Source organism: Pezoporus wallicus, unplaced genomic scaffold, assembly GCF_028554395.1.
Source record: "Pezoporus wallicus isolate ANWC-B61680 ecotype Strahan unplaced genomic scaffold, APGP_CSIRO_Pwel_v1 scaffold_7107, whole genome shotgun sequence".
Taxonomy (NCBI): Eukaryota; Metazoa; Chordata; class Aves; order Psittaciformes; family Psittacidae; genus Pezoporus; species Pezoporus wallicus.
In genome coordinates, this window is record NW_026642114.1 from 4783615 (window position 1) to 4810696 (window position 27082).

The 27082-nt window shown below is 40.6% G+C and overlaps 1 protein-coding gene across 6 annotated transcripts in view; it reads left to right on the plus strand.

Moving 5' to 3' along the window:
- Positions 1-673: 673 nt before the first annotated feature.
- HMCN1 (hemicentin 1) overlaps positions 674-27082 on the plus strand; it is a 190655-nt gene continuing 164246 nt past the window's right edge. For all 6 annotated transcript variants that reach the window (XM_057427409.1, XM_057427413.1, XM_057427412.1 and 3 more), the window contains exon 1: positions 674-1010. In XM_057427409.1, the coding sequence (XP_057283392.1) occupies positions 743-1010 (268 nt within the window). In that variant the 5' untranslated portion in view covers positions 674-742. The remainder of the gene's footprint in view (positions 1011-27082) is intronic.

The following is a 27082-nucleotide window of genomic DNA, read 5'->3' on the forward strand; positions in this document are numbered from 1 at the left end:
CCCAGCCCAGCCCAGCTTTGCCCAACCTAGCCCAGCCCAGCCCAGCCTAGCCCAGCCCAGCCCAGCCCAGCTTTGCCCAACCTAGCCCAGCCCAGCCCAGCCTAGCCCAGCCCAGCCCAGCCCAGCTTTGCCCAACCTAGCCTAGCCCAACCCAGCCCAGCGATTTCATTCTCATATCAACCGTTTGTAATTATGAAACAATAAGCACACTCCTCTGTCCCCCTACGGACAAGATCAAGTCAGCAACTCCGTCCTCACTTCCCTTGCCAGGGGTGGAACAGGCCCCGGGTCTGTGATGGGCGGAGCGGAGCGGAGAGGCAGCCGGCGGCCAGGTACGAGGGGCGGCACCGGCCCAGCAGCAGCCCACTACCGGCCGCCGAGGAGCGGGTCCAGAGGTGAGGGGAGGGGTTGCGGCGGATTACGGGAGGCGGGGCCGGGGCGGGGACCGTCTCAGTCCGTAGCCGTGGCTTTGGAGGTGGTAGCCGGAGTCGTCCCGGCAGTAGGTCTCGCACTCCGCGGCATGGACGGGTCTCAGCCTTTTCCCTCGGGGCGGTGCTGCCCCAGCTCTGCCCGGTAGGAAAGGCGGAGCGGCAGCCTCGCTCAGACAAAAGCTGCGGCGCTTCCTGCCCTTCGTGTTGAGGGGAGCGAGCGGGCGGTGGGCGCCGGTCTCCGCGCTCCTCCGGGAGGGGCGTTCGAGTGCTTTTCTTGGCCGCCACGGGAGCTGCGCAGGCTGCAGGGGAAAATGGCTTTTCGCGGGAGCATCGGAGCTTGGGGAGCAGGTCTGGGTGCGGTGCTGCTGCTCGCCTTGTGCCCCCAAGCTGAGTCCGAGCTCGGTGGAGAGGCGGTCCCGGAGGGAGCCTCCACCCTGGCATTCGTGTTTGATGTGACTGGCTCCATGTATGACGACCTGGTACAAGTTATCGAGGGGGCATCCAAGATCCTCGAGACATCGTTGAAAAGACCCAAGAGACCGCTTTACAACTTCGCGTTGGTGCCTTTCCACGATCCAGGTAGGGATGCCTCACTGGAGGGTCAGGGAGGGATCCGGGTAGGGAAGAGGGGGGGTCTGCCGCCGTTTGTCGACCGACGAAGGTGGGCTGGGGACGGGATGGGCACCCGAGGAGTCCACGGAGGGCAGCGGAGGAGAGACGGTCCTGCTAAGGGCTGGCCTGTATGGACGGAAGGCTGTGTTTTCTGCTCTTCTAGGGGAGGGTAAGTATCGCATTTTAGCCGTCCTTACCACACGCGTCTCCGCTGCCCTCCTTGGTGAGCTTGCCAGGAGGGAGTAACACTTTTTGCACCCCCACCCTGTCTCCTTGTGGACAAATACCAGCAGACCTTCCAAGAGCCTTCAGGGTAAACTGAAGTGGACTCTAGGCGCACTGTATGCACCAAAGAGTAGTTTAGGGGGCCAAATATGCCACATAATAATTCTAATATGAGCTGACGAGGTTTCCCTCTCTTCAAGAACATGTATACTAGTAATGAAGCTACTGGTTTTTTTTTTTCCAGTGTCATTCTATGGGAGCACACTTACATACTTAATACAGTTGTACTTTTTCTCCAATCTTGCCCCATGATTACATTCAGGAACTTCCACTGAAATTATTTACATAGTTGTGTTTTCCAGTTTGGGTTCTTACTTCTTTCCCTCACTTTAGGTCTTTTTTTGTGGACTATTTTTTTTTTCTTTCTTTCTTTATGCTGTGCATTGTGTGATCCCATCTTTCAGCATCTGTTTTCTATTCCCTTCCTACCCCTTTTCTCTGGCTTTCTTCCTCTTTCCTTGTCAAATATCTTCTGGTGACTTGAAGAGGAAATAGGATCAGAATGCCCCAGGCTGGTGATGCATGCTGTACTACTCAGTAAAACCTCCTTAAAAGAAAAAAGAAAAAATCAAGGAGTGGGGAAAAGCCCTTGGAAATTACCATTCTGTTTCTAGTTTCCATGGGTTATCTCAGAATATGATATTCCAGAAGTTACTTCTGAAGAATTCTGTTTCTGCAGGGATGTTATCATATGAAAACAGATACATCTTCTATGTTCCCTTAGTCATAGATACTTCTGGTTACAAGATATGTGTTTGCTATGGTTATAAATACCTTAAAATGCTTGGAAAATTAGAGAAAAACTTGTCTTTGCAAATTTTGCCATTTTGCAATCTGTAAATGTGTGTAAGGATTCTAATTCTATTTTATTTTATTATTTTTTACTCATAAAGAATCTGTCATTGTGGTATCAGAGTGTCTTGTCACAAAAGGGTCTGCTTATGTGCGTTACTGTTTTCACCTTTGGTGTTTATAGACCAAACATATATGGGACTTAAAAAGCATCATACTACAGAAGTAAGTAAGAAAGAAGAGATTTTGGTCAAGTGCAGAGCCTAGAACTCTTATATCCTTTTGGAAAACCAAGTTGAGTGTTCTCTCTGAAACTCTTTTCCTGTGGATGGGGCAGAAAAATCTACATGTCGGTTTGGGAGTGTTTTGGTTTTATTTTCTCCAGTCACAATTTATGCAGCTTCCCTTTCCGCTCCCAGTGTGATTCACTGTAAGAGCTGATAGACCTCTTTATTTTAGGGGCCTTAGTTATCTATACTGACCATGAAAGCATTGTGCACTTCCAGTTTGCAGGTTTGTCTGGATGGTCCTTTTTCTTGCTTATCGTCAGTAGAAAGAAGTTCCAGCTTTCATATCACAGATAGTTCCAGTGCCTAGGTTTCAACATGGGCCACTTTCAAACCCTTTGTTTCAAAAGCCACTTTTTTCTTTCTTATCTCACATGTTTCCTCTTCCTCATTCAGTTTTGATTCTGCACATTTTCTCCATTTAATTCATTGTCTCCCATCTCCTTGACCCTCTTGGGCTCTTCAGGATCCTTCCTTCTGTTACAGGTCAATTCCTTTAATCATGCTTTTCTGTACCACCACCTGCTTGCTTCCTCACTTCCTCTCTCATTCCCACCCTTTCCACAGGAGATCCCTTTCTTTGGCAAATGTTAGATTTTATTTAGTAGAGTAACTGAAACTTAAACCTGTGGAGTGCTGACCTATACAGCAAAGAACTGCTGGCAAACGTGTTGGTGTATCCTGTTACATGTCTCTATATGGAAGTCCATTTTCCCTGCACAGCCAGAGGGGGCCTTACTTTTTAGCACAACAAATAAATTTAGAGGGCATAAAGGTGTTTGAAAGCAGAGAACGTATACTTTTAAACTTTGTTTTGTCTTAGTTTCTGAAAGCTATTTCTCTATATGTCCTTCTCAGAGTTAGAAGGACGCACTACATTCCAGTGTCTTGAATTTTATGGATGTAGCAGTTCAGACTGCTGGTAGTCTGGTATCTTGCACCTGATGATGAACAAGCCTACACACTTGAAAAGAAACTGCAAGAAATACTGTTGTGACCATTTCTTTAACATCTTTGTTTAATCTATAGAGAAGTAACTTTTCTCAAAAATCTAATAAAAAATATTGCTTGGATTATATTTCATAGCATCCATTTAATTTGCCTGGTGATGTTCTTTTCTGAAGACTGCTCCACCAAATCAATAAGCATTAGATCATAGTTTCTTGTTGCTTGGTTTCCACCCCCAAGTTGTCTGGTTATTTGCCAAACTGATAATTTTTCTTCAGAAAAGAGTGTTGTATATAGCTGCCCCACAGACAAATTTTCTTACTGTTTTTGTGAGGTACCATGCCCCATGAGGCAAATCAGACTATACAAGGAGTGAAGCATATAGTTGGATCTCGGATCCAAGGACCTTCTTTTTTTTGTGTAAAGCTGCCCTGACCCAGATACACTATTGACAGGTAATTGCAATATAACATTGGTGTGGACTTGGCTTTTAACTCCGCTCTTTTCCTAATCTACGTTGCACAGAGTATGCTGAACAGTGCTTCAGTCACTCATCTTGCAGTACTGCTTGATTTGTACTGATTAGTGAAACAGCTCAAGTGCTCTCTGAGCACCATGAAGAAAGAGTTGTTGACAAGGAGAGTGTATTCAACAAAATCATGTGTTCAACAAAACCATGCAAGAATTTGTTTTGGAAGTGTACTTGATATCATAAAGTACAACCGAATTTAAAATAATTCGAGTTATTTAAAAATCCTCCTATATTCCTACTGGACTACATTGTTACCAAAGTGCTGCATATTAATGCTGCATTGTGATATACCAATATATTGTGGTCTTTAATGATAGATTTAAATGTAGTATTGTAACTATTGCTATGGTATTAAGAGTAATAGTTAACAAGTATATTTAGTACCAAACCAGAGGGTTTTGGCATAGACTTGCAGCCTACAGGAAAAAAATTATAATGGGTTTCACATTCTGGTACTGCTGTACCATCTGGTGGTATGCTGAGATCTCCATTTTGAAACAGCCTTTTGTTTTGGATTCCGCTTCATGTGGAAGCATGTGCAATGCTTTAACACATTACAGGAATTTTTTATTGTGTTTTTTCAATGCCTAAACATGACTGCAGAAGTTTTGTAGATAGTGAAAGGCGCTGTTGACAAAGAAATCTTTTGCCAGACTTGTGTTCAATGGAAAAACTGGAGGGGGGGAAAAAAAAATGTCCCAAATTAAGAAGAGTTGGCACAGGAAAATTTTGAATTAGAGCTAAAGCTTAAGATCAGCAAATGCTTTTGTAGTTGCGTGTTGTGGATCCTGATCTCCTATTAACTCCCATTGTATCCTGTGGAAACGGGATTGGACTTGGAATGTCTTTATTTAACATCTGTGGCCAGCTTTTCTTCTTTTTCTTCTTTTTTTGTTTATATCATTAAGGAATTTTGGAATGGAAAATAAGCCGAAGTGGACAAATTCATCTCTAGTATTTTTCTGTAAAACAATTGGAGTCGTACTGGTAATAACCAATTTTGCATGATTTAATTAAGCATGTCTTTATGTGAATGACTATTTTATAGACTGAACTCCAGTAATTAATTTTAATTACAACAAAAATGAAGGTAATATATTATCTCTGGACTTACTACTGGAAGTCCACTTCTGGCACAGTAGGATGGTTGCCTGTTAATACTCTGTATGGCTAATTTGATATGATTTATCTATGTATGATCTAATTATGTCTAAAATTTGCTATGAGCATCTCCTGACCCTTTTGCTTACAAAATAGATAGGCAACATACTGCTTATCTGAGAAAAGGGAAAACATTGTTGCTGCGTTGTTCAGATGGGAAAATAGTACTGAACTTAAATCATCATCTAGGATCACAGAATAAATGCGTAGGAGAAACAGAAATACTCTTTTTTTGTTGTTGTTGTTTTTTTATATTTTTTTTTTGCTTCCTCTCACTCCCTGGTTTTGAGAGTAAAACTCTGGCAATATCATGAAGTAAAGGCACGTAATTACATTTAACTTTATAACCTGGGATCTCCTTTATTTAAGAGACTTGAAAAACTGTATCCATAACAACAGTTAGGCTGCTGGGCCACATACTAGTTTGGAACAAGTTCAGAAGGTCATATAAAAGGTCTGAGAACTTTGCTTTTTGCAGGTTTGATAGTTCTTTTTTAGAAGCTATAATGAAGAAGAAATAATGTTTTTTTTCCAGAGGAGGAAAGTAAGAAATTAAAATTGGGTTATTATTGGAATTTAGAATTTTCATACTTCCTGACATAAAAAGTATTGTGATTATACAAATGGATAATAAAGGGAGATGGAAAGCTGTGTGCAGAAATGGAGAAGTAAAGCTTTCCTGTACATGTTAACTTTTGCCTTGAAATGCTCACTTGTGAGTGAAGAAGAATAAAATTGTCCTCTGAGGGTAGCATTAAAACTTCTACCCCTGCTCAGCTGAAATTCTTTCTGAAATTCAACTGCAGTGGCTGCGTGGCCAGAGCCTTCCCAATACGAACCACCACTTTGCCTTTCTGTATCTGCAAGTAGTCAGTATCACTGCCTCTTCACTGCCCAGCAGATTTCTTACATCAGACTCTTCTTGATAGCTTTTCTCCAACATGATGCCCTGCACTTAGCCTTTTGCATTCTTCTGTCACTTGAGGTCTTTAGCCTCAGGCTTTACCCCTAGATTTATGGTTGTCTATTAAACTTCTCAGGTAAAGGCTGAAATGTGTATAAATCAGTTGTCTAAAACCTTTTTCCATTCAGGAAAGTTGAATGTTCCATTTGGCGTAGCCTGAAGAAGGTGGTCATTGTCTTCAGCATTCCCTCTGCTTTCTGTGGGTGGAGGAAGAGATGCTTCAAGACTTGATATTAGTTTTACTAAAGAACAGGAACATGGCTGTGGAGAAACTGTGTGGCAGTAGTTTTCAAAGCAGGGAGGATAAGTTTAAGGGAAATGTGGTATTTTGTACTGGTATCTGAGTTTGTCTGGTCCACAAGTGGCATTTGTACAAGGCATGGGGGCAGCATGAGAAAAGTCTAGGAGCTTCTGTGGTGTGCCTTTCCTTTGTAGTTCTCATTCTGGGGGTCATGTAGACCTGTTGATGTCATTGCATTTTTGGGTAAGTAATAGCACTTATGTGAGGTTGGTTTGTTATCAGCTAGGTTGTGGTGTGGTATAAACTTCTTTAGTACTTGGTGGGTGATATTCAGCATTGTGTGATGTAATATAGTGGGGTTTAATCAGGTTTTGAGTACACTGTGATGGAACTGGAGAGGTTAGAGAAGTGGTGGGAGAGAGATCTTACCGGTGTTTTACAGTGTATCCTTTGCTTAATAAAGAGAAAGATTCAGTGGGTTGTTGCTCTGCGTGTGTGTGTGTGTTCTGCAGTGAGTCTGTTGCATTCTACAGACTACATAGATGAATTGGAAATCCCTGCCCATCAAAAATTGAGGACTTGGTAGATTCTGGGTAGGTCTGTTTGTCTTTGGGTAATAATTTTCTGCCCACATTAAGTGGGTCTTCTTACTTTTATTGCTAAGTAAAACTGTTTTAAAGCTATCTAATAGTTGAACTAGAAAAATTATGAAGTTGGCAAGGAGAAATAAACTTTTTGTTGATTAAGCTCCTGTAGGCAACTGTTTTGCAAACACTGCATACTTAACAAATTCCAATAGTTTTTATAGGAACCAAAGAGAAGAGTTGCCCCCACTCTCTTTGGCAAGAGTAAGGTCAGAGGCAAAGAAATTTATTCCCTCCGCTTAATTCTAGAAGTCCTCTTACTCCGAAAGTTTCATATTTAAGTGGGTTTCATATTATTCCCAAAATCCAAGGTGTGCAGCAGGGGATGCAATGGTGGAAATGTGCTCACTTAACAGACCTGTTCTGGGTGCGCTGCTGCAGTAGCTCTAGTGATGCATCCCAGAATATCAGGTTAAAGTTATCATGGTTGATCTTTCCAGACTAGGTGGCCCCAGAAATTTCAGAACACCCTATCTGACAAAGTCAAGTTATGTAATTTGTTATTTTCTGGGGGGAGGAGATTAGGGCATGGGATTGGTTTATTTTCAAATTCTTTAGCTATATAGCGACGGCAATAATGAGTGCATGTTCAAGCTGTGAGTTTTTTCTTTCATGTTTTAGGAGATGCAATATAAATTTATAACTGTTCAGTGCTGCCTTCATATTTGAAGGCAACCAGAACTGGGCATAGTAATTGTTAAATCTGCTCTTTGGTGCCATAACTGTTCAAGTGTCACTAGTACTTGTTATTTTACCATTTACAATTTTGGCAGGAAATACTCCATTTCCTTAAAGCCTAAATTTCATGTCTGTGTTGTTTCTGCTATGAAGTTTTATTGCTGCTGTCATCAGCTGAATGACAGTCACCAATACTGTGACTATACAATAGCAAACAAGTCCAAGTTGATAAGGATAAAGTCTAAAGCACTTACGGGTATTTTCTATCTCTGAGACTTCTGTGAAAACCATACTGATCATATATGAAATGATTGTTTTGAAACCTTATAGTCAACCTTAATGGAGCCTTCTCTGGAAGGATTTGGTTAGGGTCCCTCTAAAAATAGCTGTTGTAGATTACAGAAGGTAGTATTGCCAGTACCAGAAGTTCCAAAATCTGTGAAACAGTGAAAATGTTGTAAGATCATCCAAAAACCTACTAGAACATCAACTAAAACTTTTTTCTACTGTCTTAAGTCTATCTCTCCAGCCCTGAAAATATGTACAACTGTAAATTTCCCCTCAGTTTCTTGAATTTTTTTTTTGCAAGGGAAAGGATTTTTATCCCTGTTTTTACTTGAAGATACAACGGTGATTGTAATTTCCTTTAGGAAAAAAGTGATAATGCCTCAAATCTGTTATTCTCTTCTGTTTTGCATTATGATTTATTTTTCATGTCCCATTTGAAATTGTTGACTGCTGGACTTATGCAGAAGCTACTTGTTCTATTTTGCTTTGCTATCCCCAGCTCCAAGTGGTAACAATTACATGAACAGCTCTGTAGCTCATGAGTAATGCATCCCAATGTTATTCTGCTCCAGTAATTATTACTGAGGTTGTTCAGCAATGAGGCTTGCTGTTTAGCCCTGTATGCCTGTTCTTCATAGCTTCTGGATTTTGCAGAAAGGGTACTTGACGCATTTTTTCACAAGTGGCAGTCACTATTACAGTGCCATTGCCAACTCAAACATTAGGTATGCAACAATTTTACAGTTTTAAATTCACTCCTGAATATAGTGTTTTTTAATGGGAGAGCTTTCTGTCAGTTGCCTTAGAAGTTTTGCTATTATCCATCCTGAAAAACTTTCACTTCTCAGACTGTAGGTTTTCCTTCGTATCGCTTACTATTAGTAGATACAAAATGTGGACTTCAGAGGATCACACAGCTTGCTGAGAAGGGAAGGGTGGTGTGTAGGTTCTGTAATCTCTACTCCAGATATAATTGTGTCTTTAGATCATCTAAAGGGAGCTGAACCTATTGAGAAACCGCTGATCACTGTTCTTGGGGACATGGGTATAGAAGTGTAGGCATACACTTCTATACCCATCACTTGGGTGATATGATTTAGCGTAAGGTGTCCCTGCCCATGGCAGGGGAGTTGGAACTAGATGATCTTAAGGTCCTTTCCAACCCTAACGATTCTATGATTCTATTGTATATGTCACAAAATACACATTTGAAGAGCAGCACAAACCCACACAGTGACAGAATGAAGCTGTGGTTGGTCTTTCTGCTGCTGCTGTTCTGTGCAAAGAGATTTGTTCCTGCCCTCCCATTAGAGGCTGCTGCCCTGTTATTTCTGCTACTTTAACTATTTGCTGATTGATCTCAAAGTAAATATCACACAATACTGAACCAGATTAGAAAGCGATAAAGCTGGTGCCAGTTAAACTGAAACAGTGAAGCCTTGCCCCAGATAAAAAATGGCTGTGTAATATATTTCATCATGTCCTGATTTACCCCAGAAGTAAGTATGGTTTGCTCACTCTGAAATGCAGCGTGGAAGGAGGATCTCTGCAAATTTTATTCTCTGCCTGCCTGGGCAGCTGAAGATTATGCTTTCTCCTTGTTGTAAAGTAGGAAATGATACTCTTACCTAAGGTGGCAGTGTCTGATAAGTGGAAGCAGTGGGGAGAAGGTAGATACCAACAGTGTAAGAGCTGAATTCATAGTCTTCTGACGCCCCCGTTCTCCTTCTTCCCTTCCCCTCCCCTTTGAATTTATTTCTCAAAAGTTACAGTAGCTTTTTTCCACACAGTTGTGTATAGAAGCTAAGTTAGTACTATCCATGGCATTAATTGTTGAACAGTAGGCCATGTTGGCTAAAAGTCTTGATGAGAGCTCTAAGGTATGGCAAGAAAAGAGAAATTTCTGATAATATATGCATTTACTGAATTGGTTTAAGTGGCCACACATCAAATTTCTAATGATTTATAAAAAGCAGGTATTTTATGCAAATCCTCAATTGCTTTTAAGCCATGAATAAGGCTGTCTGTGAAACTGATATATTGTCTCTTTCTCATCTGGAGAAAACAGTTATTAAATTAACAAGGAGGCATAAATATTGTATACATCTTTAGCTCACTTTAACTGAGGCAATAGTGCTCATTGTAAGATGAATTGTCAGTGAAATATACAGAGGGAAGTTGACAAGGAGGCTAACAAGAAAACATCTGACTTTTGAACTGACAACCTTGTTCTTTTAAATTAGCAATGCTAGAAGATCATGGAAAACAATGCCTTCTGTGGTGTGGAGTTAATAGTGAATGCCTTTACTCAAGAGAGGAGCCTGAGTTCTCAGAGAAGGAGGAGAAAAACACCCAACAAACACAAGAACTGAAGGCTGCTGAAAGTGAGACTAAACCCTAATCCTTGCTGAGTGCGTGTTCATGTGCCTTTTGAAAGCTCTATACTATGTGATACAGAGCTGGGGCTCATGTTAACTGCAAGGTGGTAAACAATATTTGTCCTATACAGGGGTACATGGAGTGATGGTACTCCATTTGCTGGTACAAATTACGTCTAAAATTCTCTTAGACAACAGTGATCAAAATGAGCTTATATTGGGTTGGTACTTTGCTGTGTGCCTGGGACATTCTTTGTCTTGCCATATCAAACCTATGTAGTATTTTTCTGACTTGGGCTTTACAAGCCGTCCCCCCACCTCCCTGTGTATTGGAGGCTGCTTGAAATATATACTAGAGGGCATTCAATTCAGTCAGTTGAGGATCTGGATAAGCTGGATTAAGGAGTATGGAAAAGGAACAGATACTTAATTTAGTTAATAAATTTTGAATATGGCCTAAAGAATGAAAGGAGGAACCCTTTAGACAGTGAAAGCCCTCAGATGCCAGTTAGTATATATTTTCCAATCAATGGTTTGATTTTTTGGCATATGCTGTAGACTTTGATTTTGAAAAAATCATCAGAGAAAATACTGAGAACATATGTTTCTCTGTTTGCAAATGGCAAAACAATTTCTCTGTTGAAAGAGACTGATGGTGTGACTTGATTGGCCTGCCATGCCTTGGTACATTTTGTTAGGAGAAATAGGATGGATTTAATGAAATGTGTTCTGGGCTGTTTGCTTCATTTTCTTTCATTACTACTGCCAGTGAAAATGTGTTTTACCCCTTAAATACATTGTTGAATATAACGATTTCTTTATAACATTTGCCAGTGTTCAGGATTTCCCATTGTAAGTGTAATACGCTCAGGTGTGATTTATGAGATCTTTCAGTTCTGCCTATTGTGAATTCATGCTGTGCAGTTACTGTTGGGTGAACTCTGGGTCCAAGATTTGCATTTGTATAAGTTTAGTTTGCAATGTTACATTTTTAAGCAGGATCAGAGTGGTTTAGGTCACACATGTCCCCTCGTGGTCTATGGTTAAACTTCTCTTGTTGCCTTTTTAAGAACATGTGCAACCTATTCTTTGGTAACTGTAGATGTGAACTGAGCTTTCCCCTGTTTCTTGCCAGAGGAGAAGCACAATGACTTCATGTTCCTAAAGTACTTAAGTGTGATCATGTCAAGATATATAAACCCATGACAAAGAGGACAGGATTAATCCCATCCAACAAGCACTTAACTGAAGAACCTTTGCTGAGAGCCTAGATACCCAAAGGTTCCTTCTGTAACTGACAAAAAGAAACTGGCGCCTTTGTGGGGCAGTTCATTGGTTGTGAATCTTTAAATACTCTTTGGATGTCTCATTTGGTTTTGCCAGCTGCAGAGGGAACAAAAGTTAGTTCAGCTGAAGCCCTGAAAATAGGAGGTATGAAGTCAAGTGAGAGGCTTTTTCTTGCTCCGGAGCCGACTGTCCAAATAATAGCACCTGAGATTTGATTCAGACTGGTTTTCATCCTGCCATATCAATACCAAGTGCTCAGATGAGACTAGATCACTGGGAGGATAAGTAGTGTCTACATTGTGATGTCTTCCCTGGCTCTTCAGCCCAGCTGAAAAACTTTCCATGGTAGGGCACTTTGAGCTAAAACTGAGTGGCAACCTGTGAAGGCAGTTCTAGCATAAACTGAGGCACTTCTGCAAGTCTGCTTTGCCGGGGGTGTTGGTGGATGCCTAATGATGTGGCTAATCAGAATGTTTTGCATCTCATTTGGCCCTACTGCATGTTGTCAGCAGTTTGAACATTGGGTGTTTAGCAGAGACCTTTCTGTGTAAGCCAAGGGGTAATACTAGTAGCTAAGAGGCTGATAATCATTGTGGGGCAAAGCCACAAATGGGGTCCATGGTGCACACCCTTAATGTGTGTTGCAAATGTAAACAGGCTGTGTATATTTATAAAGATATGTTAAATTTTTGTCCTCTCTCCCATGTACCCTTCCATCTTGATATTCTTTGGTACACCTCTTTACAGAGACAGTGTGTGCAGTTTTCAAGCTCTGCTCAAGTTGTAGCCCTTTTCCTAAAATATACTTTGCCTCAGATTTCAGTCTGCAAGACATTACTGGTAAAATATATGCATATTTAAAATGACATATTCCCAGACACCAGGCCAACAAGCTGCATGCATCACATGCAAGAAAACAGAATTGAAAGTGTTGAATTTGTTTTCAGTAATGTATTCCTATTAGCAGTCTCATCTGTTCACTCCGGAATAGTGGCTTCCTTACCATATGCTCTTGGTAATACAACAGTTAGTGTGTGATATTAGGTACAATGAATCAAGTATATAAGTGTTCAAAGCCTGTGTATAACGTAAAGGGACTCCCAAAATAAACTTGGATGTATGAGCACTGTGCAGAGAGAATTTTCAGTTATTCTTTTGAGGTGCCTTCATGAACCAGCTATTACAGAAGACAGCTGGACCCTTCATGGTGCAGAGCCTGTGTAGAATTGCAATTGAGGGAATAAACTTTATCTCAGTGTTTTCATGGGAGCTGTAATGCTTCCTTCCTCTGTTTGTTTTGTTTTGGGGTTTTTATTTTTGTGGGGTTTTTTTGTGGTTTTGTTGTTTGTTTTTTTTTTTCCTGCCATAGGACTTCAAAATATGAAGACAACTTTAAAAGACAGTTTCATGTAGCCTGATATACAGTAGAGCCGAAATCCCAGTATCAACTTTAGAACTACAGGATAAATTGCAACCAATAGAGCTTTTTCTGCAATGAGATCTAACTAAAAGCAGAATGGGCCTCCAGTTTTCAGAATGGAAAAACCCTGCTAAAGTGGAGTGAGTGGGGGTGGGTTTACATAGTTAAGTGAAATGAAGGAATGTCTTGTGCTACTACAGTCCCAGCTAAATGCAGGGTCTGTTTGGTCAGGATAGCAGCTCTAATCTATGACTATAGGTTACTGCTGGATTCCTGCCATCTTGTTTAAATTACATCCATAGCCTGGGGGAGGTAGGGGTTGTAAGCAGGAAGCCATTGTAATTTTCATGCTTTGGACACCCGTGTATTTTCATGAGCTGAAGTGAAGTGTCTCTGGGGATGCTGAATATCACTGAAACATTTCCTGAGTTCTCTTAAGCTGTACAATGGTATGTCCGAGTCTGTTTTCCAAAGGACAGAGCTTTTTTGTTTAGTTAGTGGGGTCTTAGTTCACTGAACTAGTATGCTTTTGCACTTATAATTTATTGAGGAACAGAAGAAGAGGAAAGTTGTGCAGGAAAAATGAAATCCTCTGCCTTAGAACAGCTAGGAATGCTGTGGTTTCTTTTATGCCCCTATATTCCTTTATATTTCTGCTTAGTAAAATCCTCAAAAGGTTGTGTCTTTATAGCTACTGTGTCAGACCTAGTTTTTTTAGACTGTAAATAAGTGAAATTGGTAGGCAAGCACATGGTTTAGCTGGAGTACCTAGCTAGAAGAGATTGATTGCTGCCAGTCTTTGGGCAAATCACTTTGCATTATGGCACTTCTTTTCCATTTGTTGTTGCTTAGCTTGTAGAGCACCAACACAATAGTAGTGTGGTTTTAATTAGAGATCTTTATTATCACTGTGCACACACTAACCACTGTCTTTTGCCAGCTCGGGTATAAGAAGTACTGCTAGCCAGCAGCAAGTGGCAAGGACAAAGCCAAACATCACTCTTGGCAGACTGCTGAAGTGACGCACGGTGTACACTTGTTGACACAATGTTTTACCTGCTCTTCTACAGCATTTGAAGAGCATAGTTCGGCGCTTAGGCAGCGGCGCTTGTCCAGGATTGTTGCTTCCTGATTTAACAGCATATTACTTGAAAATCTACATCTTCATGGTTTCTTTTTGTTGGGGTTGTGTGGTTTTGTTTGTTTTGGTTTTGTTTTGGTCATGTCTTCCCCTTTTAGATTTTACATAAACTAAATCAAAGCACAGAGAATTTATGTGACTTACTCCTGAGTCACAGACCTCTGTGTTGACCACAAACGCTTAAATCACTTACTTGTCCCTGTAATGTTTATTCCTCCTTTTCCTTTCTTTCCTAATCTTTCAAACTCCCACGTCTTTTTATCTTTTTCATCTCTGCCTTCAGCCCATCCTTTCCTCAAATTTTCCATTGACACGTTTCTCTCAGAGGTTCAGTGCCCCTTCTCAGTGCTCCCTTTATCTCAAGATTTTTTTGGCAGTCTGGAGTATCTTTCACATATGCAGACTGGATCCTGGTGATGAAATATGTTGATGCTAAAGGCAATATATTCTTGCTCTGAAAGAAGTGCTGTGTTAGCCACAAAGAAGTTTATGCAGGAGATGATGGAGAAATCTTTCCCTTCCTGCTTTCAGTGTGTGTGATGCTTGCCTATGCATGAATGAGGGTGGTAGCAAGGACTTGTATTCTCACTTTTCATATTGGCCTTGCAAGCAAGTACTTCTCTAGAGTTTGTTTTGGGTATGAATTGGACAGACTGACTCTGATATTTTGTTCTCTGAGACTTTGGCTGAATTTGTGGGCATACATTTTCTTAAATGTGTCTCTGTATTGGAGAAAATTACTGCTATCTGCTTCCCTCTTTGAGTTTATGGCCTTTTCTGATCCCCAGCCATGAGGGCTTCTTCTGAATTCCAGGTTAATACCAAAATGGTCCAGGTTATAAACTTGCTAGCTTGATTACAAAGAGTGCATGAACTTTGCTGCCCAGTGGAGGAGGTGATAACTTGTGTTAGGGCTGTTCTGGAGAGCAAGGCTGATAGTTTGTTCAACTGACATAGCTGTAGTGAGAAGGGAATGAATGTCCCTAGTGCTAATGAACTGAATTGAACTGGAAAGATTGAACTACACAGGAGCACTGTTTGTGTAAATCTAGATTGTCAGCATTCACAGAGACTATGGGAGAAAAAAATTGTGTGCTTTGTGTATCAAGCTTTGTTCTAAATACTGCTACTGTAGCTCATGCCTAGGGTGTGAAAGATGGAGACCAAGCCATTACTGTAAAAACTCAGCCCTTTCCCCACCCTTGAAAGTGGAATTGTAGTGTTCTGCTACCTAAAGTGAATGATGCTATATGAAGACAAAAAAAAAAAAAGCGTATTGGCTAAATTGCATATTAAGGAATTTGGTAGTTTTATCACTTCAAGTGAATGTTTTAAGCTCCTGGTGGTTTTGCATAGCCACTTATACTGACATGTACCCATGTTTTTTTCTTTTGGAAGGGAAGCACAGAAATATTCCAGGTTGGTAGAGGTGTATGATAGATTATGGAGATGGAGCTCTAGTTTAAAAGTGGTATAAGAGGATAATTTTTTTTCTGTAAAGTTCATGCAGGAAGAAACTTCAGCTGTCTTATTGTACACCTATTTTACAGGGATAGGTCTTGTTCCATCTCACTCCATACCCTTTGCAAAACCGTTAAGAAAAGCTCTAAATCATAGAATCATAGGCTAGTTAGGGTTGGAAAGGACCTTAAGATCATTTAGTTCCAACCCCCCTGCCATGGGCAGGGACACCTCACACTAAACCATGCCACCCAAGGCTCTGTCCAGCCTGGCCTTGACCACTGCCAGGGCTGGAGCATTCACAACTTCCCTGGTCAACCCGTTCCAGTACCTCACCACCCTAACAGTAAAGAACTTCTTCCTTAAAAGTTAAGTGAATAAATAAATTAAGCATATTTTATATTAACTGTTTAATTTGCATTAAGGTTGTGAAGAAGCAGATATGAAATACATAAAATCTCTCAAAGCTTAGAAATTTTTACTGTAGATAGTTATGTGATAACTCAAGCACATCTCACTTCTTGTTTTGTAGCTATGTAGCATTAAACAGTTTCTTAGTTGCAATGAAATGTCCCTTTGTGTAGCTCTAAAAGCCATTCTCCAGCTTCATTTTTTGTCTCATTGAATGGGTTTTGATCTCAGTTAAATGGTGTAAATCCAGGGTAATTCCATTACAGTAAGTGATGTTAGTTTGGGCTTACATCAGTGTAACTGAGGTCAGAGTCTGGCTATATTAATTTGCTATGTATTACATATGTCCCAAATACCATAGAATCTTAGAATTGTAGAATGGTTTGGGTTGGAAAGGACCTTAAGATTATCTAGTTCCAACCTCCCTGCCATGAGCAGGGACAACTTCCACTAGACAAAATCACTCGAGGCCTTGTTCAGCCTGGCCTTGAGTACTGACAGAAATGGAGCATTCACAACTTCCTTGTGCAACCTATTTCAGTGCCTCACCACCCTCACAGTAAAGAACTTCTTCCTTTTATCTAACCTGAACTTCCCCTGTTCAAGTTTAAACCCAAAGCTATCCTTTCACATCTCCTGTTCAAACCTTACTGGCTTTTCCTACTTTCCCAAATTCCAAGTGTAACAAGGTAGGTGAAATTTACTTGATGAAATATTGTTTATGCAGTGTCTGTTCTTATTAGCTCAGCTGGTTTTAATTCTTTCCAGCACTGTTTGAAGTTTTATTGTACTCTGGATAGGATCTGAATTCATCATGCTTTTACTACCTGCCTCAATTTCATCAGAAGTATGGTGTTATAAATTCCAGGGTGCTCTCCCATGTTATCATTGAGTAAGATATGTATGCCTTGGTGATATTTCAAAGTGGTTCTTAACTCCAAAGATCAGAAAAAGGTTGTGCCCTAAGGTATTATTGTTAATCAGCAACATAACATGTTTGAAAGAGCTTAGTAAATGCAAGATGTGACTTTAGAGAATGAGATGAATTAATTTTTTCCTGTTTTTGTTTATATTTCCTGACGTGATGCTAGCTTTGTAGAAGTGTACTCTGCACTTTATTACGGAGTATTGTAATTCACCATGCATGAGACACATCTGGAATTTTGTTTGTTCTATTAGCTAAGTTTGGATTATTGTTGAAGTTTAGATGTTTGGACAGTTTTATCTGTGTTTATATAGTTTAGCTGATACTCTGGGGTCTTGGTCTATATAATTGGACAAGAAATGAACCCATAATTTCTGAATTAAACTCTTTACAGTTGGTCTTCTAGTGGTACAGTGTCTCTGCCTTCACATGATGATAAAAATTGTGGCCAGAATATCCAGCTAGGGATGAAGAATGGATGGGACATGGGAAACACCATGTCCCTCACAGTTTGAAGACCCTCACCACAAAGAAACTGTCTGTAGTTAAGCAAAGCAGGAGGGACAGTGGCAGATTTAAACCTGTCATTGTTGGCTACTGAAGGTCATTTGCTGAGGTGAGCAGCTCCAGGGAGGATACCTTCAACACCAGAGTGAGGGGAAGCACAGTGTCCAGAATAACAGGAAGGGCTTCTAGAGGTATGTAGCAAACAAAAGACAGACTATGGATAATGTGGGCCTTCTCCACAAGATGTAGGGAGAACTGGCTACCCTGGATTTGGAGAAGGATGAGGTTCTTAATGACTTCTTTGCCTCGGTCTTCACTGGCAAATGCTCTGACCACACCACGCAAGTCTTGGAAGGCAGATGCAGGGACTGTGAGAATGAAGACCCTAGGCCCACTGCAGGAGAGGATCAAGTTCAAGATCATGTTAAGAACCCAAATGTGCCCAAGTCCAATGGGACCTGATGAAATCCATCCACAGGTCCTGTTGGAGCTGGTTTGAATGAAGTTGCTAAGCTACTGTCCATCTTATTTGAGACATCATACAGTCAGGTGAAGTTCCCAACAACTGGAAAAAGGGAAATATAACCCCCATTTTCAAGAAGGGGAAAATGGGTGACCCAGGGAATTACAGACCAGTCAGTCTCACCTCTGTGCCTGGCAAAATCTTGGAGCAGATTCTCCTGGAAAGCAGACTAAGGCACATGCAAAAAACCAAGGTGGTTGGTGACAGCCAGCATGGTTTTACTAAGGGGAAATCATGATTGACCAATTTGGTGGCCTTCTATGATGGGGCTACAGAACTGATGGATAGGGGCAAAGCAGTTGATGTCATCTACCTGGACCTGTGCAAAGCATTCGACACTGTCCTGTACAACATCCTTGTCTCTAAACTGAAGAGACATCAATTTGATAGATGGAACACTCAGTGGATAAAGCATTGGCTGGATGGCTGCATGCAAATAGTTGTGATCAACGGCTCAATGTCCAGCTGGCTACTGGTAGCAAGTGGTGTTCTCAGGGCTTGGTGTTGGGACAGATCTTCAACATATCTGTTGGTCACAAGGGCAGTGTGATTGAGTGCACCTTCAGCAGGTTTGCCAACGACACCAATCTGTGTGGTTTGGTTGATATGCTAGAGGGAAAGGATGCCATCCAGAGGGACCTTGGCACACTTGTGAGGTGGGCCAATGCCAACTTCATGAAGCCAAATGCAAGGTTCTACACCTGGGTCAGGGCTGTCCCAGGCATAGCTACAGGTTGGCAAGATCATCATTACCCCAGGACTGGCAAGATCATCATTACCCCAGGACTACCAAGACCACCATTAAAACATGTCACTAGGGGCCTCATCTACATGTTTTTTGAGCACTTCCAGGGACAGTGATCTCACCACTTCCCTAGGCAGGGAAGGCCTTGGCACCCTTTCAATGAAGAAATTTTTCCAAATATTCAGTCTAAACCTCCCCTGGTGCAGCTTGAGGCCTTTACCTCTGTCTTCTAAGTTCCATGTGGTGACAGTCTTCACCATGACTACACCAATGAGCAGTTCATAAAGATAGATGGTTCCTTGAACCTGCACAACAAACTGTTTAAAGAGTTAGTTATGCACTTATGGTGTTTGTTCCTTGTCATTAATGTTCATGAAACAGTCATCAGTTTGTATACCTGTGCTTTCTTTTCAGAAGTTCCACTGAAGATGTTGGCATTCGTAAGTATGTTTTCTTCAGGCCTGAACTGTTTAAAAGTGTCTGTAATCAAGACCTCCCTTTTCTAGGACTGCACTTTCTTGCTTTATAGCTAGGCTGCTAGAGCTCCAGAGCTGTCGTCACTAACAGGCTTTTTACTGTAGAAGTATGTTTGGAAAAGTGTGTAAGTGGAGGTGAAATGGGCAGTTGAAGATTCAGTGTTGTCTCACTGGATAGTTGGACTTCTAAGTCTTGCTTCTTATGGAGAACATTGGGCATGAGATTGGCTCCTTGCAGTAGGAGCACTAAACAGCTCACAGCAGAACAAAGACAGAATCCATTATATAAGCAATTTATCTTAAGACTAGCTTCAGCTAGAAGTATATATTCTGTCTGAGATGTGTATCTAGTGCTCTTGTTCTTTAAACAAAGATGAGTGACTTGCGCTGTGTGACAATTGGGGCCATTTAAATTCTGACGTTATTAATCTGTACAGTCTATTGAAAATTATGCCTTTTCATTTCCACCTTAATGGTGTGGAGGTTTTGGATGAGTTCTCTCTCCCTCTTTTTTTGTTGTTGTTGGTTTTTAGCACTGCTAGTATGTTATCAAGCTCTCATAGCATATAATATTGAACAGATTTAAAAGTTAAATTTTCACTTTGCTCTGAAGAGCTGAGGAGTGCTCACTAATATGCCAGCAGTAATGAAGTACTTGAGGGTGACCATTGTTACACTAACATTTAGGACAACTGCTACTGTTTAGTAAAACTCTTAGGTCTTTATGATACTGGAAGACTACACATTTTGTGTCAGTCCAAAAAACAGAATGAGAGATGAGAAGCCCATGGAGAAAATATAAAATAAAGAAGCACTGAAACCATGTCCCTAGGCATTTCATTCTTTGATAGCACAAATAGGGTGGGGAAATTTTGATAACACTGAAAATGACATCGAGAGCAAACTTCAGCTGATGCGATCAGACTGTAAGCAGCTGTATTTCTACTCAACAACAAAAGTGAATGACATATTTCAGGTTGTATTAAAACCATGATTTTGGTGTTTACCATGGCATCCTTAGTTAATGTACTTGTCTGCCAGCTGCAGCAACTAAGAAATTAGCACCTACGTTTCACTTGTGCTGACTTGCAAGGGGAGTGGTTATCACTTAAAATATTTTTATGGTGGTTTTTTGTTTGGTTGTTTTTTTTGTCTCCCAAGGTCTGGGTTGTGCCTGGAAGAAATACTTTTGATGGACCTACATTAACAGTACAAGTCAGGTTGTAGCACTGATTTTTGGGAGCTTGATGGCTTCGTGGCCACAGATCCAAATTCTCCAAAGGAGAAAGCTTTGTGGTATATAAACAGGCTAAACAATTTAGCAAAATGAATCATGGTAAATTATTCCAGCTTTTAAACTTAATAATTCTTTCATAGCAACTTTGGTAATTATGTAGTGATTCATCTATTTAATTTCCATGTGAGAATTCCATGTTTTTCCAATAGTTACCTGAGTACATTCCAGTTATTTTGGACTCGGCCAGATACAAAGTGAAATTGGGAAATACAGAGGTGAAAGGCAAAGAAGTTAGTTTAAGCTAATTTCTGTCTAAACATAAATACTGGCATTAATTTGGGCAATTTTTAAAATATAGCAAACAGAAAAAAAGGTTTCTGCATAATATATTCCCGTTCAACCAATTTAAGTTATCCTCATGAAAAATGAAAAACACTGTTTTGTTTAGGATGTAAAAGTTAGTGCTCTCATATTTATTTTTTTTTTCCTTTAACTTTTCCCTCCCTCCTCACATCTGCTTTCTCTGTTAGTTTGGAGCATGCTTGCATATTTATACCAGTAAAACTCAGTGGAATTTAATAATCCACAGATAATATTTAATGTTACTCTACTTCCACAGCTTTCTGAAACTACTGAACACTCAAACCTGCATCAAGAGCAGAAATATTCTCATGATTTCTCTTTCTTCTTCCAAAGCCATGAAACAGCTTTTCTAAAGCCATTAACCTCCTGTTCTATTCAGGTGTCCCACTGCACATTTGGATATATAATGTCGTGGTCCCTGCAGTCAGTGCCAAGGGCAATGAGCCTTTGCGAAGGGGCAATAGAAATCTGCACAGAACATGGTCTGGCTCCTGCCAATGCTGCTAATCATAGCTAATTGCACTGAACTGTGGTGGGTTGATGGGTGTGGTGTGGCTAAATCTGGAGGGATTAGTAGGTACTCAGTTAAGGTCTCATGAATCCTGCTGTAATGAGCTGCCTAGAATTATTGCTTGCGTAGAAAAGTTGGCAAAAAGCAAAATGCAAAATGTATTTGTGAGCTGCCCATAAGGAAGAAACAAATGCCACTTCTGGAACTCAGATGGCATCTCGGTTCTAATGCAGGCCAAGTGGCAGAGCCAGGCCCTGTAACCTACATGTTATTTTTGAGCTGCGCTCTATGGTTTTAAAGTTAGTTTCTTATAAAACACTTCTAGTGGCTTAACTTTGAATTTATCCAGAGCTGTTTGGCTGCCTCCTTGAGCTGGTAGCTGCTTACACAGTGAGGGGAGATACTGCACCATAGTACTGCTAGTGGTTAGCAAAGGCTATTCCTATACCTGCTCAGAGGGTGGAAAGGAGTAACAGCCGAAGCTGAGAGTCTGTTTCTTTTTTTGCTGTGGAGTCCAAAGCATCGATAGTCTATTCAGCTTTAAGCTATACAATTTATGAAATCCTTGTGTTTATCTTTTCTGTGGAGACACTTGTAATATCCTTCAGCTTAGTAGGGCTGCATCATCTGCTTCAAAAACTTCTCATACTCAATAGAATTTTAGGTAGTCTGAAAGATAATGAATAAAGTGGTTGATGACCTTTTAGGATGCTGACTCCTGAATGGAGCTAGCTCACACTGAGATAGTGGCATGCTTTGCCACTGCATGGTTGAGCTCTTAGTGATGAAATCCTGGAGCTGCTGTTTTACAGCTGAAGAAACAAGCTGAAATTGGTGCTTTCTGTATGAGTGCATGACTCTCTTCCACCCACTAAGACTCTTCTGGTCTTAGTTGATTTTAAAAATAATGTTTTTATTATGTTTTGCTTGCTGAGATCTCAATGTTAGATAATGAATGATTGTCAGAAGAAATGATGGACAGACATAAATTGGGGAATTGTTTATGTACCGTGGAGCTTACATCAGGTCAGTGAATTTGCAGATTATCTTTCCAGTTACCAGTAAACACGTCTGGCTTGCAGACAAATCCTTAGCAGTGCAGTCAGAATCAGACACTTCTGTGCAACAGGAATTATTTAACAAATATCATTAGATTAATCGTGTGACTCTTGGGGGGGCAAGTTCTAGCTTTTGATTCTTCCACCAGATTAAAAGGATGAAGTAAGTGCAGTGCTAGAGAGGAGAAAAACATTTTGTTTCTCCTCATGTGGTTGTTAAATGGCTCCCAGCTGCTAAAGTCATGGGGACTGCAATGTGCCAGTTGGGAGAGTTGACTATGTAGTCTGTCCTCCCCTGTGCAGCCTGCACTGCTGCCACAGAGCCATTTGTGCGTTGCTGTTCCAGGTCGAGAACTGGGGAGAACCAGAAGCTACACTGGCAGATGTTTTCTCAGGTTTGGACTACAGACAGCAACGACATGCATGGGACTGCTGTCACTACCAAGCTATTCCGGCAGCTGTGGAGAAACTCCACAGCGCAGCCATGTGATTTCTTACTCTTTACCCTGAGATTGTGGTGGCCATTCAAGTTTCTTAGGCTTAGTTCCCTGTAGTTCTGCAGTAAGTTTATCCCTTACTGAATGATACATGTTGCTTAAAAATGCTTTGGTGCCTTTTAGAAAATTACACAATTACAAATGGTGCAGGCAGAAGTTAAAGGATGGGGGAGAGCTGCTTCCGGCTGATCTGCCAGTTACCAAAGTAAACAGTGCTTTAATGAAGGTTTTGAGGGACTCGTTTGGCCATGAAAAACTTGCAATGTCTTTCTCTGTAAGTTGTCATTTAAATCCAAACCATGTTATTCTTAAAAATAGAAGTAAAATGCTTCAGTATTCTCTTCTGCACAGATTGGCTCTGTCAGATACCCAGTTTTGTCATGTTTTCTGCAGCTTTTTACCATTGCTTTCTTGTGCAATAGACTTCTACAACAGCCCAGGTTGAAAGGGACCTTGAAAAATCATCTGGCCCACCTATGGAACAGAGCCTCACCACGAGTAAGAAATGTGTCTATTTAAAAATCTTCACTGTTAAAATTAATGGGATTTTAAAAAGACCAAAAAAGTTCACTTTAACCTGGTACACAAGTAACTGACCTTCTGCTAACATCTTTAAATAGGTGCTTTAACTTAACAAAGTAACTGATGCTTCTTTATTCATAATGGTATTTGAGGCACCATTGTTAAAGCCCTGGGGGTGCACTGTTCGAAACTGGGTATTGTCAGAGTGAATAATCAGTGTACACAGACAGTGTTATTTTTATTATGCTTGGAAATATCCATCCTCAAAGGATGGCAACTGGGTACATTGTAAAGCACTTTTTAATATTAAAATTAATATGTTCATGCATGTGTATATGTGTATATATATATACATATATACACATGCATGCTCATACACAAGATGTCATCTTGTAGCTGTTTGCTTTTATTCTCCTAGAATCTTCTTAAAGATTGTTTTCATTTTCCTCTGTACCTTTATGTGAGACACGTGGCTTGGTATGAAAACTGGAGAAAACTTTAGTTGTGTTTTAATTATGCAAGTGTAGGTAGGTCTGTGGTTAGTCTCTTCTCTTTGTTTAGGGCTAATTGACTAATTATGTGGTTTGATAATTTGCAGAGCAGAATTTATTTAAATATCTTTTAAAGGCTTGTGCCTGGCATCTGGAGGGATTTTAGGTCAGCCTTTATTCTTTTGTTTTTCTTATCCTCTATGAAGGGGAGAAGAAAAAATCCCCAAACCCTAAAACTTTATGTTGTGTATGAGCTTTGTATCTAACAGTTGTGCTGTTCTATTTTGCCCCGTGTCCTTTAACTCCTTCTTGTCAAAGAACCCCTGCAGAGCCATATAAGTTTGATACACTATATTCCACCTCTGATTATCTGATTTATATATATTTTCTTTTCTTTTTTTTCTTTTTTCCTCTTGCTACATGAAGGCATTACCACAGCGTAAGCCTGTTAAAGAACAACATTGTATTAGAATGGTAACTTTCACTGAAAAGTCCTTGTTTTCATGGCCTCTTGGTGGTTTTAAGCACCAACAGATTAGTGCTGTGACCTCCATAAAGTTTAGTAGAAGAATGGCTTCATGAAAGCACTGACTCCCAGTTTATTAACAACTAGGTAGTAATTACACATTAAGTACTGCTCCTGACTTGGGATATTGCTATATGGTATGAAATGTGAATGTGAAGTATTTCTCATCATGACAGTACTGGGTTGTCCTTCTCTTCGGATGCTCAAGTTGTTGGTAACTTTATTTTTTTAAGTGGTCTGGTTTTATGTAGATGTGGGTGCTGAGTGTGTTAGTAATTCCATACCCTTCATGAAAGCAATGTGGCTGCAGTTTCAGCAGGAAAGAGCCAGTTTCTTTTTCAGTTTTGATTATGTCTCATGATCAAAAAGCTGACTTGGCTATAGTAAGGTAGCCCTCTCCAAGGATCTTCCAAGTCTCTTTGAAGGAAGTAATCTGTGAATATAATCTTCAAAGCAGCAGAAGTTTTTAATTAGACTTCATAATTGGATTCATCTATCCTGGAAAAACAAAAGAAGCTGTGACTTTTTTGCCGATCTGCCTGTGGACACCTCCTAGGGTGACATACATCCGGGGACATGGTGGGAACCAGATTACAGTGAAGAAAGAGAAGGAGATTTACGGGCAAGCTTGCGGTAGCCTGCAGTGCCAAGAGGCTCCCGATGGTGGAGCTCGGATATTCCCGGCCGGCAGCCCAGCAGCCAGCGGTGGGGGCAGTAGCTCAAAATGAATCTTTGCTAGATATTGCAGTAAATAAGTTAACTTTGTAATGCAATACCAACCATAATTTTTTAATTAAAATTTGAGTTTTAAATAGTATTTCACTTGAATCCAGCGTGGTAGGGCTATTAATCACAAAACAGCACTGTAAAATTTGTAGTTACATTCATTCCTGCCCTTTTCTTTAGTGCAAGCTCTTTATCCAGTGCTGTTACAAGTGTTGAAGGAATATTGCCAAAATACACAGACCAAGAGATGAGACAGAAATAGACCTGGACTGAACTGGAATTCAGTCTGGAGAAAGAATTTAAAGAGCATTATGAACTGAATTGTGCTCAATTCAGATTGTTGTTAACAAGGGGAAATAAACAAAACCAGAAAGTAATCTGATGACCTTTTCAGATGTTCAGTGGGAGCTGAAAGCTCGGGCCAGCTTCAGTAACTGGTTGCTGCTCCCATGTTGTACAGTAAGGAAGCTGTGGTTGCAGTCCTTATCAGCTGTTTATCCTTTACTGTAGACTGAGGGAAGCACAGTAGTCAAAGCTTGCATGCTGTATAGTGTCAACAGATGTTGTCTGTTGTTCCCCCTTTCCTGTGTAAACTGGTGCTTTGTCATCTTAGAAAAGAAAAATGAACTTCTGTACTATTTGCAGTACTGGACAGGCAAGCATAATAGTGAAACCCTTTATGCATGGAAGAGATGCATGAGAGTATGAGCAGCAGTTTTGTATGCACTTAGCTCACTGGGACAGCTCAAGGCTTGAATGTAGGGGACCACCTAGTTGTATGACACTCATAATCTCCATGGCTTTTCCAGTCCTTTGGTCTCTTAAGGACTTTTAGCTGAAATGCCAGCTGTGGCTGTGTGTTTTGTGATTTGGGCAGTCATCCACTGAAAGCTGGCTGGAGGCAGGCAAAGTCATTTCAGAAATGAGGGCTGCTGGCCCCCTGATGAGAACAAGCCTCCCGGGCTGTTCACATAACCAGGGGAAGGGAGGAGGAAGGTAGGTCTCCTGCAGATGCTAGGATTACAGAATCTGTATGCTTCCTTACCACCAGAAAGGGGGGGTGGGGTGGTGATGGGTGTGTGTGTGTTTGTGTGTGTGAAATAAAATCTGCTGTTTGTAATCTGTTTACACTTGGGACCTTACGTAGCCACTGGCATTACTCTGAAATTTAACCACACAGAGTCGAGTTTTCTGCTGTCTTTGCCTCTTATTTGTATACTAGCAACAGACAAAATCTTCTGGCCTGCAAGTGGAAGCAGAGAGGGGGCGTTCGAGTTGATTATTTCCTTGCAACAATAATCAACCCTAGACCTATTTAATTCAAGCTTTCTTATTATTATTCCTAAGAAGATGGTGGTTCTATGCTGAGTGTGATGTAGTACTACTTGTGCAAGGGTTTTGCAAACCTCTAAGGGCTGTTTTGTGCATCACTCATTCAACATAGAATTTGTAGGGGACAAATTCAACGGTCACTGGGTAGAAGAGGATACTCTGCACATCCTGTGGTTTATTACCGTAGTTTTTTAGAAGCTGGAGTTAGCAGTGAGCTGGTGGTTACTGTGCTGGGCAAATCTGCATCTCATTTTTGTATTTTGTTACAGCATTTTGTTATAATTTTTAGACAGCTGCACTTGAGGCCCATAAGCTAAACTTAGCACTCATTGTAGACAAAAGATGGTAATGGATTTTATCTGCTGTAGGTCTCCAAGCTAGCTTTGCTTTCCCAAGAAATGTAAACATATATAGTGCCTTTCTTTTTTTTACCCTTATTAACACCCCTTTTCTTTTTTCTCTTTTTTTTTTTAAAGACACAAGCTCATGAATCTTGTAACAATGGGAAACAACAGTACAAACATGGTGCTTACTGAAGCACATTTTAAATAAAACTTCTGTCAAATCTTTAGTCTCCGAGTTTCATTCAGGCTTTGATCACTGCTCTGAGGTGATGGGTGAAGAATTTGCAAAAGCATGCTGAAATTTGCATCCATGAAGATAGAACTTCAGTAATGCTCCC